General features: G+C 40.5%; 1 protein-coding gene across 6 annotated transcripts in view; it reads left to right on the top strand.

Moving 5' to 3' along the window:
* The first annotated feature begins 442 nt into the window (after positions 1–442).
* The window catches only part of TMEM144 (transmembrane protein 144), a 49,517-nt gene continuing 35,117 nt past the window's right edge, over positions 443–14,842 (top strand). For all 6 annotated transcript variants that reach the window (XR_011467460.1, XM_070386425.1, XM_070386427.1 and 3 more), the window contains exons 1-3: positions 443–626; positions 10,456–10,628; positions 13,905–14,027. Coding sequence is in view for 5 of the 6 variants with exons in the window: in XM_070386425.1 (XP_070242526.1) it covers positions 10,520–10,628; positions 13,905–14,027 (232 nt within the window). In the remaining variant the exon portion in view is untranslated. The remainder of the gene's footprint in view (positions 627–10,455; positions 10,629–13,904; positions 14,028–14,842) is intronic.

Genomic DNA, 14,842 nt, shown 5'->3' on the forward strand with positions numbered 1-14,842 from the left:
AAACAAAACAGAAAATCTCCCCAGAGACTGTGATGGGCAGCCAAGCTTGAGTCTAGAAGATGTGTTCTCACCTGCTCCTCAAAACAGACCCAATAAATACACAGATAAATGGTCTGGGAGCTTTTATAAAGGGTGGTGATGTCAAGTAAAATCTTGTGATGTTACAAGAGATATTAGTGACATTGGTGGTTCAGATGAATTTCTTCACATTCTGTAAAAAAGAAAACACAGCTTTAGATAATCTTTAACAGTTGTGAAATTCCTTGTCCTTTTATCCATTAATAGTACCGATCATACCATGCTCTGGGAGATTTAGTGAGGATGACACTTTGAGTTCCCTAAAACAATCACGTTTTAGAAAACACAAAAGCCTTTCAAGTTTGCTGGTTGATTGACAAGCGGTCAGTTGACCGCACAACAAAGTCACGTGACCCGCACCGCCCGGCAGCTGGAGGAAGGTGTTTCCCAGCCTAACGCCCCGCAGGTCCGGGATCTCCTTTGTTAAGTTCTTCTCGGTCCTCTGCGGTCAGGTGTGCAGGTCATTGCCTCCCCGGAAGGAAAGGAGTTCAGACGAGCCTGGGAACGTGGGTGCAGGAGCCCTGCCCTCTCTTTCTGCAGGTGAACAGGTAAGGAAGGTCTCGCAGGAAGTCCAGGCTGGCTGGGCGCCGGAAGAGTAAGGCGGTGCTTGTTCGGCATCTGCGTAGGGGAGGCGGCTGTGCCGCTGCAGAGCGCCAGGGGATTTCAGCCCAGCCCGGAGCACCAAGCAGCGTGGGGACAGCAACTTAAGGAAACCCGGGCAGCTGGACAGGGGAGTGTCTGATGGTTTTTAAAAACATGCTCCTGATTGAAATAAAAAAACAAAACAAAAAAAGTCTCAGAGTAAGTAAATTCAACACTGCTAATGTTAGCCAAGACACCGGCGCATATTTGAGGAAATTAACATGAAACTAAAACCGAAATCTTAGGTGAAGTGGAGCAAGCAAAATTGATCAGAGCGTACAAAAGACTAGTCAAAAAAAGGTCTCTATAGACGTTTAAATTGTTAGGAGAGAATTAGAGGAAAAGCTTTCAATTGCTAGGAGAGATTTAGAGGAAAAAGTTTAAATTACCTTGAGAGATTTCAAGAAGTACTATTCAGTAAATCAAAAGTACTAGAACAAAAATAAATAAATATGGTTTAACAATATATCAGTAGATAGCCATTTAAAAACTACTTTAGTCGAGAGTATGTTAATTTAAATATTTTCAATTATTTAAATTAAACATTATAATTAAAAGTTTGAGCCTTGTTAACTCGGTAGGTTTGCACCAAAAAAACCTGGGAGTAATGTGCTAAAGTGGTGTTTTCTTTTCCACAAAAATTTCATTGATTTAGAAAGAATAGACTCTTCTTTAAAGATAATAAACATTGTCAACCCACGATGAGATTAGATCACATGCTTTCTGCAATGTGCCAGAGGCGCATGCAGTAAACTTCATTTGACTGCATCTGCCCACAATAACTAAGTAACTCCGGTTAATGTTCACCCAGCAGTCAAAATGCAGTGTATCCACTGTGATTAGCATACCAGGTTATTCTTTCAAGGAAATCTGAGCGGTTTGGGGCTTTCAATATTCTTCAATAGAACCATCTTTTTGCTCACTTTGCTATTTTTTAAGGGTGGGCATTCTCTTTGCAATGTGCTTATAAAGGATCCACCACCCCCCAGCTTCCTTGAGTTTAGTTAAAATGGAAAAAAAAATTGCTTTCTTAGCTGAAAGTAATCATGTGTCTTTAGTCCTGTGATATCCTTCCTGAATATCTCCAGTTTCTCTGAACTATTGCCTCTCTGATATTTTAGCAACAATCCACCACCTTGATCTTTGAACCAAACTCGTGTAAGCCACTGATGGAAGCCACAGGGCTGAAACTTTCTTTGCATCTAACGATGAGATTTGTAGTATTTTTATTGCAGTTTTTTTACTCTGTCAGTGTTAAATATGTCAGCACCTCTTTCTCAACTACATCCTCATGGAAGATATTGTCTTACCGGCATTTTGTTTCATTTTAAGAAAGCATACAAAATCTCAAATAGATAGTTTTCTTACTAAAATTTATTGATCAGTATTGAAGTTATCCCTGTCTGGGGTTAAACTATCTTTAATAATACCAAAGAAGATATGTTGTAGATAGTTGTATATAAAATATTCTCTGCAAAGAGCATTGTTCTTTGACAATGAACAAAATGAAACACCTTGAAAGTAAATGTTTATTATTGTAAAATAAAATAATAAAAGTGATTTTAGATGTATAAAATGCTTTATTCATTACATATTCATAGAAAAATATCACTATATATTAAATTTGGGGGGAAAGAGGTGGATTGTTTTAAATTACATTCCAGAGGATTTATATACAGAAGTGAGTGAAACAAAAGGTCAGTGTGCCAAATATGATTTCAGAGTGGTATTGTGGCATGACTCTGGTTACCTCTTGTGATAAAATGACTGTTGTATTTTTCTCATGTAGCTTTTATAGCTAAAAAAGTGAATTATGTTCAATAACCTTTTCCAGATATTATCTTGTGAAAAATGTCTGGTTCTTGGCTCTTTGAGTTTTGATCCTTTTCTTCATAGTAAACCAGAGCTTTTTAATAAGCTTAGGAGTGTTGTCCAGTAGAACTTTCTGCAGTGATAGGAATGTTCTAAATACATTCTGCACTGTCCATTGTGATAGCTTCTGGCTCTATGTGGCCATTGAGCACTTGAAATGTAGTTAATTTAACTAAGGAATTGAATTTTTTTCTTTTGCTACATTTAATTGATTTTAATGAAAATGTAGTTATCCTTATGTGACCCATGGCTACCCGATTGCACAGACAGCTAGTTAGCTGCTTCCCTTTATTCTGCTGCTGCTGCTAAGTCACTTCAGTTGTGTCCGACTCTGTGCGACCCCATGGACAGCAGCCCGCCAGGCTCCCCCATCCCTGGGATTCTCCAGGCAAGAACACTGGAGTGGGTTGCCATTTCCTTCTCCAATGCATGAAAGTGAAAAGTGAAAGTGAAGTCGCTCAGTCGTGTCCGACTCTTCGCGACCCCATGGACTGCAGCCTACCAGGCCTCTCTGTCCATGGGATTTTCCAGGGCAAGAGTACTGGAGTGGGGTGCCATCACCTTCTCTGTCCCTTTATTCTAGTGGCCAGTTATAGTATCATGCAGGACACAACTGCTGACCTTGGATTTTCAGATAGTCCTTAAGGTATTTTTCAAGAACATTACTCCTGAAGGGATTTAAGAGATTAATTTTTTTCATTCTTAATGACATTGTTTTGTTTCTCATTTTATAAGCAATATATGTTCTATTTTACCGCTCAGTTGTGTCTGACTCTTTGTGACCCCATGGATTATACAGTCCATGGAATTCTCCAGGCCAGAATACTGGAGTGGGTAGCCATTCCCTTCTCCAGGGGATCTTCCCAACCCAGGGATCTAACCCAGGCCTCCTGCATTGCAGGCGGATTCTTTACCAGCTCAGCTACCAGGGGAGCCCATATGTTCTACTAGAAACACATAAAACCATCGAGTAAAAGTTTACAATTCACTCATAATCCCTACCCTCCAGGGGTGACTGTCTTTGCTGTTTTGACATATTTCCTCCCAGTGGCTAATTTTTTTAAAATAAAGGTATAGTTGACCTATCAGTTCGGTTCAGTTCAGTCGCTCAGTTGTGTCCGACTCTTTGCGACCCTATGAATTGCAGCAAGCCAGGCCTCCCTGTCCATCACCAACTCCCAGAGTTCACTCAAACATATGTCCATCGAGTTGGTGATGCCATCCAGCCATCTCATCCTCTGTCGTCCCCTTTTCCTCCTGCCCCCAATCCCTCCCAGTATCAGAGTCTTTTCCAATGAGTCAAGTCTTCACATGAGGTGGCCAAAGTATTGGAGTTTCAGCTTTAGCATCATTCCTTCCAAAGAAATCCCAGGGCTGATCTCCTTCAGAATGGACTGGTTGGATCTCCTTGCAGCCCAAGGGACTCTCAAGTGTCTTCTCCAACACCACAATTCAAAAGCATCAATTCTTGGGCGCTCAGCTTTCTTCACAGTCCAACTCTCACATCCATACATGACCACTGGAAAAACCGTAGCCTTGACTAGATGGACATTTGTTGGCAAAGTAATGTCTCTGCTTTTGAATATGCTATCTAGGTTGGTCATAACTTTCCTTCCAAGGAGTAAGCATCTTTTAATTTCACGGCTGCAATCACCATCTGCAGTGATTTTGGAGCCCCCAAAAATAAAGTCTGATACTGTTTCCACTGTTTCCCCATCTATTTCCCATGAAGTGATGGGACCAGATGCCATGATCTTTGTTTTCTGAATGTTGAGCTTTAAGCCAACTTTTTCACCCTCCTCTTTCACTTTCATCAAGAGGCTTTTTAGTTCCTCTTCACTTTCTGTCATAAGGGTGATGTCATCTGCATATCTGAGGTTATTGATATTTCTCCCGGCAATCTTGATTCCAGCTTGTGCTTCTTCCAGCCCAGCGTTTCTCATGATGTATCTGCATAGAAGTTAAATAAGCAGGATGACAATATACAGCCTTGATGTACTCCTTTTCCTATTTGGAACCAGTCTGTTGTTCCATGTCCAGTTCTAACTGTTGCCTCCTGACCTGCATATACGTTTCTCAAGAGGCAGGTCAGGTGGTCTGGTATTCCCATCTCTTTCAGAATTTTCCACAGTTTTTTATGATCCACACAGTCAAAGGCTTTGACATAGTCAGTAAAGCAGAAATAGATCTTTTTCTGGAACTTTCTTGCTTTTTCCATGATCGAGCAGATGTTGGCAATTTGATCTCTGGTTCCTCTGCCTTTTCTAAAACCAGCTTGAACATCTGGAAGTTCACGGTTCACGTATTACTGAAGCCTGGCTTGGAGAATTTTGAGCATTACTTTACTAGCGTGCGAGATGAGTGCAATTGTGCGATAATTTGAGCATTCTTTGGCATTACCTTTCTTTGGGATTGGAATGAAAACTGACCTTTTCCAGTCCTGTGGCCACTGCTGAGTTTTCCAAATTTGCTGGCATATTGGGTGCAGCACTTTCACAGCATCATCTTTCAGGATTTGAAATAGCTCAACTGGAATTCCATCACCTCCACCGGCTTTGTTGACTTATATCACTATTATTTCCAGGTACACAACACCATTATTTGATATTTCTTTTTCATGTAGCTGTCCAGTTTACCCAACACCATTTATCAAAAAGGTTTTCTTTTCCCCATTGTATATTCTTGCCTCCTTTGTCATAAATTAGTTTACTATGTGTTTGTAGATTTATTTCTGGGCTCTCTATTCTGTTCCATTGATCTGTATGCCAGTTTTGTGCCTATACCATATGGTTTTGATTACTGTAGCTTAGTGGTATGAAATCAGGGAGCATAATAACTCAAACTTTGTTCTTTCTCAAGATCATTTTGGCTATTTGTGGTCTTTTGTGTTTCCATACACATTTACAATTATTTGTTCCACTTCTGTGAAAAATGCCATGCTGTTTTGACAGGAATTGTATGAAATTTGTAGATTGCACAGGGTAGTATGGTCATTTTAACAACATTAAGTCTTTTAATACATGAGCATGGTATATACTTCTGTTTGTGTCATCTTCAATTTTATCAGTGTCTTATAGTTTTCCAAGTACAGATCTTTAACCTCTGTGGTTAAATTTATTCCCAGAGATTTTATTCTTTTTGATGCTATTGTAAATGGGATTGTTTAATTAATTTCTCTCTCTGATAGTTCATTACTAGTGTACAGAAACGCAACAGGTTTCTATATTTTAATTTTGTACCCTGCAGCTTTACTGAATTCATATACTAGTTCTCACGTTTTTGATGCATTTTTAGAGAAGGAAACGGCAACCCACTCCAGTATTCTTGCCTAGAATATCCCATGGACAGAGAAGCCTGGTGGGCTGCTGTCCATAGGGTCGCACAGTCGGACACAACTGAAGCAACTTAGCAGCAGCAGCAGCAGCAGCAGCATAGATATTATCATGTAATCTGCAAACAGTGACAGTTTTACATCTTTCTTTCCAATTTGTATTCCCTTTATTTCTTTTTTTGTCCACAATGCCAGGGCTAGGACTTCCAATACTGCATTCAATAAAAGTGATGACAGGGGGCATCTTTTGTCTTGCTCCTATTCTTAAAGGAAATGATTTCAGGTTTTCACCATTGAGTGGTATTAGCCGTAGGCTCCTCATGCCCATGCCTGCTGCACATACCACCACCTAGTTGAGTGTGTAGGTGTGCTCAGTCGTGTTCAACTCTTTGCAATCCCATGGACTATAGCCCACCAGGCTTCTCTATCTGTGGAATTTTCCAGACAATAATACTGGAGTGGGTTGCCATTTCCTTCTCCAGGGGATCTTTGTGACCCAGGGATCAAACTTGAATCTCTTGTGTCGCCTGCTCTGGCAGGCGGATCTTTAACATTGAGCCACCAGAGAAGCCCCAGGTTCATCATATATGGCTGTTATTATGTTAAGATTTGCTCCCTCTCTATCCACTTTCTTGAGAGTTTTTTTTATCATAAATGGATATTGAATTTTGTCAAAAACTTTTTCTGCATCTATTGAGATGATCATGGTTTTTATGCTTCAATTTGTTAATGTCGTGTATCATGCTGATTGATTTGCAGATATTGACATATCCTTGCATCCCTGGAATAAAGCCATCTTGGTTTCATCACTTAAAATATATCATGCCACTCCCTGTGGCCTGCAAAGTTCCTGCTGAAAAGTTAGCTGACAGTCTTATGGGAGTTCTCTTGTATGTAACTACTTGCTTTTTCCTTGCTGCTTTTAATATTCTCTATCTTTAATTTTTACTGTGTCTTAGTGTGGACCTCTCTGAATTGATCTTGTTTGGGATGTTTTTGCTTACTGGATCTGGATTTCTGTTTCTTTTCCAAGGTTGTAGAAAGTTTCAGCTATTATTATTATTCTTTATTTTTTTTTTACAGTAGACCCTTGTTGGTTATCTATTTTAAAGAGAGCAATGTATACCTATCAATCTCAAACTCCCTAACTATTCCTCCTCTTCCACCTTCCTCCCTTGGTAACTATAAGTTTGTTCTCTAAGTCTGTGAGTCTCTTTCTGTTTTGTAAATAAGCTCATTTGTATCAGTTTTTTTTTAGATTGAATATATAAGGAATACCGTATGATATTTGTCTTTGTCTGACTTACTTCACTTAGTATGATAATCTCCAGGTCCATCCATGTTGCTGCAAATGCATTATTTCATTCTTATTATGGCTGAGTAATCTTCCTTTGTGTATACATATCACGTCTTCTTTATCCTTTCATTTGTTGGTGGTTGCCTCCATATCTTGACTTTTGTAAATAGTGTTTTAGTGAACATTGCAGTGCCTGTATACTTTTGAACCACATTTTTCTCTGCCCAGGATTGCTGGATCATATTATAGGTATTCTGCCCACTTTTTTGATTTTTTTTTTCATATTGAGCTACGTGAGCTGTTTGTAAATTTCAACTTTTATTTTTTCAAATAACTTTTCCTACCCTTTTTCTCTGTCTTCTCATTCTGGCACCGCTTAATGTGAGTACTGGGCTTCTCTGGTAGCTCAGAGGTAAAGAAGCTGCCTGCAATGCAGGAGACATAAGAGGTGTGGGTTTGATTCCTAGGTCAGGAAGATCCCCTAAAGGATGGCATGGCAACCCCCTCCAGTATTCTTGCTTGGAGAATCCCATGGACAGAGGAGCCTGAGGGTCTACAGTCTATAACGTTGCAAAGAGTCAGACACGACTGAAGTGACTGAGCCCAATGTGAATGTTAGATGCTTGATGTTGTCCCAAGGATCTCTTAAACTATCCTTAGTTTTCTAAATTTTTTCTTTCTGTTCAGCTTTGGTGATTTCCACTACTCTGTCTTCCAGTTAGCTGATCCCTTCCCATGTAACATCTAATTATCAACTGTTATTTTTCTCTAGTGTACTTTTTATATCAATTGTTGTATTCTTCACCTCTCTTTGGTTCTTCAGATTTTCTAGCTCACTGTTAAAATTCCTATTGTTTCATCCATTCTTAAGTTCCTTGAGTATCTTTATGATCATTACCTGAACTCTTCATTGGGTAAATTTCTTTCTTCACTTCACTTAGCTTTTCTTGTTTAGTTTTATCTTGTTTTTTTTATTTTGAAACTATTCCTCTGTCACCTCACTTTTCCAGTTCTTTGTTTTTGTTACTCCGTATTAGGTAAGTTGGCTATATTTTCTGATCTTGGAGAAGTAGCCATAAATAGTAGACATCCCTATGCATCCCAGCATGACACTCCTCTCTGATCACCAGAGCTCTAGTGGTGCCCCCTATATGGACTGCATGAGCCCTTCTGTTGTGTTGGAGCCAACTACTGTGGGTACACTGCTAGGTGTGGCTGGCCCTCAAATCAGTTGCTTGCGGCCCTGCCTAGTGCATAGACTGCTAGCCACTGGTACGAGGGGCCAAGTCCCAGCATGGCTGGCTATGGGGCCCAGGTCATCCCAGGGCTGCTGCCCACCTGCTGGTTGGTGAGACCAGGTCCTAACGCAGCTGACTGAAGTGGACCAGGAGGTCATGGAGCCAGTGTTCTGTGCTGGTGAAAATAGACTTTGCTTTTAAAAGGTGAATGCAAAATCTCACATGTTCTACTGGTGGGCTAGGACTAGCTCTAGGACCCCCTAATGCTGAGTCAAGTTCTGTGGTAGCTAGCTGCAAGCCAAGAGGTTCTGGAGCTAGTCAGGACTTGCCAGTGGGCAGGGCCAGGTCCTGGTGGTCCCAGTGCTGGTGTCACTAGGCAGGGTCAAGTCCTGGGAATACTGAGGACTAAGCAGGGGCCTACCTGTGGCTGCTACTGGTCTGCTAGTGGGTTAGGCTATGTCCCTGCCTTGCTGGTTGCTTGGCCTGGGTCATCACAGGAATGGTGCCAGCAGGCCTTTGAGTGAGGCTGGGTTAGTGGAAGGATTTCAAAATGATGCTTTCCAGCATCTTCCAGGCAGACTGAAGTCCCCAAAACGGCTGTTGTCAACATCTGCATTCCCCAGAGTGAGTGTTAGTTGCCTCCTTCCTCACCAGGCAACTTTTTAAGACTAGCGAGGGGTCTGAGCCAGCTCCTTTCATACGACAACCTCTGCTTTTGGTCTTGGACCATGTGAGATTTTGTGTCTGTCCTCTTAAGAGCAGAGTCTGTGTTTTCTGCAGCCCTCTGGGTTTCCCAAATGTAAGTCTCTCTGGCCCTCAAAGCTGGAAGGGTCCTCTCCAAAGCATGGAGTCCTCTTCCCCATGCAGGAGCCTCAATCTGGGGAGCCCAGTGTGGGACTTGGGCCCCTCACCTTGGCAGAATCCCAGCAGTTATGATTATCATACTCTTTTTTGGTCACCTACAAACAGGTATGGGTCTCAACTCTACTGTGTCTCCACCCTTCCTCCCATCCCTGTTGGGTTCTTTTTTTTTTTTGCTGCACTTCATGGTATGTGGGATCTTAGTTTCCTGACCAAGGATCAAACCCATGCCCCCTGCAGTGGAAGCACAGAGTTTTAACCACTGGACCACCAGGAAATCCCCCTGTGGTTCCTTCTTTATTTCTTTAGTTGTAGAAGATTGTTTCTGTTAGTATTCAGGTCACTTTCATTGATAGTTTCTCTGTAAATAATTGTGAGTTTGCTGTGTCCATGAGAGGAAGTGAGTTCAGAGTCTTCCCACTCCACTGTGTTGGCCACCTTCAAGAGATTTAGTAGATTGTTGAAGAGGTCTGTAGGAGATTCTTCTATATGTCCGGTGGGTTTTTTTTTTTTTTTTTTTTTAAGTCACAAAAGATAGTTTCATGAACTGAACTATTTGAACTATTACACACTGAAAGGGTGCTACTGATGAAGAACAATGACTTTACCTCTAGGGGATCCTGAGTATGTAGCAACAATACAACTTAAATATGCCCTTAAGCTTGTATTTCAAATAGCAGAAGAGCTTGTGCTCAGAAGGTACTGATAGTACCTTCTGTCTTCACATGTGCTCTGTCACTTAATTGTCACAAGACCCAATTGAAATGAATAGAATTTTGATCCACAAATCTTCATTATACCAGTCTACCCACACAGAATTTCTCTAAAATATCATACAAATTGTAGCCGGATCTTGGAAGAAGTTAGGTTTTTCAAACTCTGAAGACAAAGTTTGCTTGTTTTTTCTGTTTGATTTTTATTTAGGTCAGTAGTCAGAAAATATTTGTTAGCAAAATAAAAGAAGAAAATGAATTAATGTGGGGTGTGGACATAAATTCATAATGTCCTAAGTTTTTAATCTAGATGAAGGAATCTTACCATACTTTTGAAAAACTTAATAGTATCCTGTATTGATCATAACTTGCTCACAGATTCACAACTTCTTAATTATTTCATTTTTGTTTCTTTTATTTCAGAAATTCTTGAAAAGAAGATCAAGTCAAAAGTGAATCAGCTTGCCCGTTGGGCAGCACCAGAGCCATGAGCAGTAATGCCACAGATCTCACCACTGGTTTCATCGCTTCTATTGTAGCCATCGTTTTGTTCGGCTCAAACTTTGTACCACTTAAAAAATATGAGACTGGCGATGGTAATTATGTTTTCTTCATTGTTAATCTTAAGTTCATTTTAAATATGAAGTTCACTGTTTAGATCTTCTTTAAATGATGACTGTAAAAATGAATTTTGCTGTGCCAGATGCCAAGTGAATAGAGCTTAAAGCAGTTGATAATGCCCATGCCAGGTTATCTATGTGCTAGTCAGTATCAGTTCAGTTCAGTGCAGTTCAGTCGCTAAGTCGCGTCCAACTCTTTTCGACCCCATGAACTGCAGCACACCAGGCCTCCCTGTCCATCACCATCTCCCAGAGTTCACTCAGACTCACATCCATCGAGTCAGTGATGCCAGTCAGTATGCTGCTGCTGCTGCTAAGTCACTTCAGTCATGTCCGACTCTGTGCGACCCCATAGACGGCAGCCCACCAGGCTCCCCCCATCCCTGGGATTCTCCAGGCAAGAACACTGGAGTGGGTTGCCTTTTCCTTCTCCAATGCATTAAAGTGAAAAGTGAAAGGGAAGTCGCTCAGTCATGTCTGACTCTTAGTGACCCCATGGACTGCAGCCCACCAGGCTCCTCTGTCCATGGGATTTTCCAGGCAAGAGTACTGGAGTGGGGTGCCATTGCCTTCTCCGGCCAGTCAGTATAGGATAACCTTAATATTCTGTTTCATGGTAAAGCTAGGATGAAGGAAGCTTTTTAGCCATACCTGCTATGTTTATGGGCTTCCCTGGTGGCTCAGTGGTAAAGAATCCATCTGCCAAGGCAGTAGATGCAGATTCAACCCCTGGTCCGAGAAAATCCACTGAAGAAGGAAATGGCAACCCACTGCAGTCTTCTTGCCTGGAGAATCCTGTGGACAGAGGAGCTAAACAACTACAGCGACAAAAGCTATGTTTACAAAGGAAGAAAGTTAATCAGTTCTGTAATAATACTTGCTTTTTAAAACCAAAACACATGATATAAAAGGAAGCAGTTTGCTCATAACACAAATTTTGTGCTTGCTCATACACAATTTTGACTGACAAACCTTATGTGAACATAGAAAACTGCAGCCAGATGGATAAAGGTGCATAGCAATGCACAAAATGTGCTCACACCCTCTGCCCCAAACCACCACACCCATCCACATCTGGTGTTCAAACCTTCCCAACCTTTGCAGTAATTCATGGGTTACAACACTTTTCACACTCATTTGCTTAAGTAAACTTCACGTGTTTTACAAGGTAAAGTGCCATATTTATTACAGAATTTGTGAATTTCTTAACCACTTAACCATTATAAAGCTATACTACCATTTTTTGTTAGGCTTTCTTTTTTAAAAAATAATTTTATCTATTTATTTTTGACAGCACTGGGCCTTTGCTGCTGGGTGGGTTTTTCCATAGTTGCAGCAGCGGGAGCTACTCCTTGTTGCGGTGCGAGCACTTCTCATTGCAGTGTTCTCCTTTTGTGGAGCACAGGCTCCAGGGTGTGCAGGCTTCAGTATTTGCAGCTTTTGGGCCCTAGAGCACAGTCTCAATAGTTGTGGCTGCTGCTGCTGCTGCTGCTGCTAAGTCGCTTCAGTTGTGTCCAACACTGTGCGACCCCATAGACGGCAGCCCACCAGGCTCCCCGTCCCTGGGATTCTCCAGGCAAGAACACTGGAGTGGGTTGCCATTTCCTTCTCCAATGCATGAAAGTGAAAAGTGAAAGTGAAGTCGCTCAGTCATGTCTGACTCTTAGTGACCCCATGGACTGCAGCCCACCAGGCTCCTCTGTCCATGGGATTTTCCAGGCAAGAGTACTGGAGTAGGGTGCCATTGCCTTCTCCGCAATAGCTATGGAACACTGGCTAAATTGTTCCAAAGCATGTGGGGTCTTTCTGGACCAGGGATCAGACCTGTGTCTCTTGCATTGGCAGGCAGATTCTTTAGCACTGAACCATCAGGGAAGCCTTCCTATCTTTTTTAATACCTTTTTTTAATGAAGTTTCCAAGTGTTCTGTCCTTAGTCCCATTTCCCTCATGAGCTCTGTGGATTTTATCACATTATTTTACCTAGAGCAGTGATTTTTGAAACATACATGTCACATTTTCATAGAATTGACTGTAATGTGAATTCAAGGAAGGAGAAGTAATAGTTGTTTTTATCCACTTGCTTCTCCTGTTAAAGCCAGGAAAAGGAATAGAGAGGTTATGGTGAAAGTCTGGTGAGAAGCACTGTGTTATCACCCCAATTTCTTATGTCTTTATACTACGTGGACAATAGAGTCGCAGATCCTTTCCTTCCATAGCCTTTCTTCTTTTTCCCACTGGAGTCAGAACAGGAATAAAAAGTACTAAAAGAAGAACAAAAAAGATGCTAAAGGGTAGAGGTCCTGGCTTTCAGGGTTTAGAAGAACCATGTGATCCCGGGAAGCCTGATCAGTTCGTTTGTTCTCAGTTTCTCGTTTGTAAAATGAATGACTTGTAAAATGAAGTGCCCTTTCATCTCTGTGTTCCTAATTTTAGAGGTTAACAGATGTTTTTCTCTCCTCCACCATGAGACCGAGTAGAAATACACAAAAATCTTCCTGTAGAGTCTAAAGTGCTATAAATAATGTTGAGTTATAACAACCTTAGTATTTCTTCCAAGGTTGATGTTTCTGTGTCCTTTTAATCCCTGAACCTTCTTTCTGAGCCTCAGAAAGGTACAGATATACCCCATATCACCACGTGACCTTCCAGTAACTGACAGACAGCAGCCAAGAGCATAGGAAGGGGAGTAGAAAGGCTAATTCTCAGGTCTGGAATGTCTGCCTCACAACAGACACTGGACTCCAAGTTCATGGATCCTACACGTGGCCATAAAGGACTTTATGTTTATCTCAGAGTGACTCATATGATCTCCAATGGTTCAAAGTACTATTGTGCTATTCTGAAATTCTTAATGCCATTCTCTTTGGTCAGGAATGGCACTAAGTATGACATCTAAATAAAAATATATTGACTTGGTCTTGCCCTTACTCTTTGGCAGAAAATTCTTGATCCCTGTTAAGCAGGAATGCACAATGTAGAACAAGCCTTGGAGCCCAAGTGAGGAATTCTAGTTTTACAAACTGTTAGCTATTTGGACAAGTTGCTTCATCTCAGATTTGTTTTCTCTGTCTTTGAACTAGGGTTAATTATGATGCATAGTAGTTACAGGTGTTATAATAGAGGTGTAAAGCATCTGGAATATAGGTATTCAAAAAATTGTGACTGTTATTATAACATCTCATTGATATTCCTAAGCACTAATTTTCTTATATCAGGTTGAGCCCCTGACACTGATTTTTTTTTATTTCTAGGAATGTTTCTCCAGTGGGTACTTTGTGCTGCCATATGGTTGGTTGCCTTGGTGGTAAATCTGATACTACATTGCCCTAAATTTTGGCCTTTTGCAATGGTTGGGGGCTGCATTTGGGCAACAGGTAGTGTATGATATAACTTATCCTTTAATCATTTGATACTATGATCATAATAGAAGGAAATGGCAGTAGATACTAGAAATTAATGATTTCGTTTCTTTCATTTATATGCTCCATAAATATTTTTGGTTCATATTTTTGACTCAGATATTTTTCCTTACTCTTTCCTTTTAATGATTTCTTTCTTGTTCCTGCTAGAAAAATTATAGCAAAATTATTTATTTATATTATTATATAAAATTATTATAGGAAAAATGTTTCACTTGCTATTTGTTCAAGCATAAGTGCTCTGCCCTTTCTCTAGCATGTTTATCAGAAAATACTTATTAAATAATCCTCTCTACTAATAGCATTTTTAAGACTTGTGCTTAGAAGTAGACAAACACAAACACAGTATCATTTCAAAAGCACTGGCAGAAAAACAAAAACAAACAAAAATCTTCCTTCTGTTGCCTTATCACTATTGCCTGAAATTTTATAGCTAGAGTTTATGCCTTTGCTTGGCCTATCAGTAGTATTTTTCTTCTATTAATATATCCCTGGGGGAGTTTTCTTTTCTTTAACAAAGAAAATCAAGGATCTCTAGAGGTAATTTGATTAAAAGCAAATAGATGTTTAAATGTTAAAAATTTATAGGGCACCTACTTAATTTGAATCTCTACAGAATTAAGTGATTTAGTGAAGATGATGAGTTGGAGGATAAAAGAGTTAAATTTGCACTAGAGTTGTAATTATTATACCTCATGTATACTTTAGTATGATTGTGATTATCATTTTGAATAGGAGAGGGGAACAGAGAGACCAGTCATTCATCCTGC

Source organism: Bos mutus, chromosome 17, assembly GCF_027580195.1.
Source record: "Bos mutus isolate GX-2022 chromosome 17, NWIPB_WYAK_1.1, whole genome shotgun sequence".
Lineage (NCBI taxonomy): Eukaryota > Metazoa > Chordata > Mammalia > Artiodactyla > Bovidae > Bos > Bos mutus.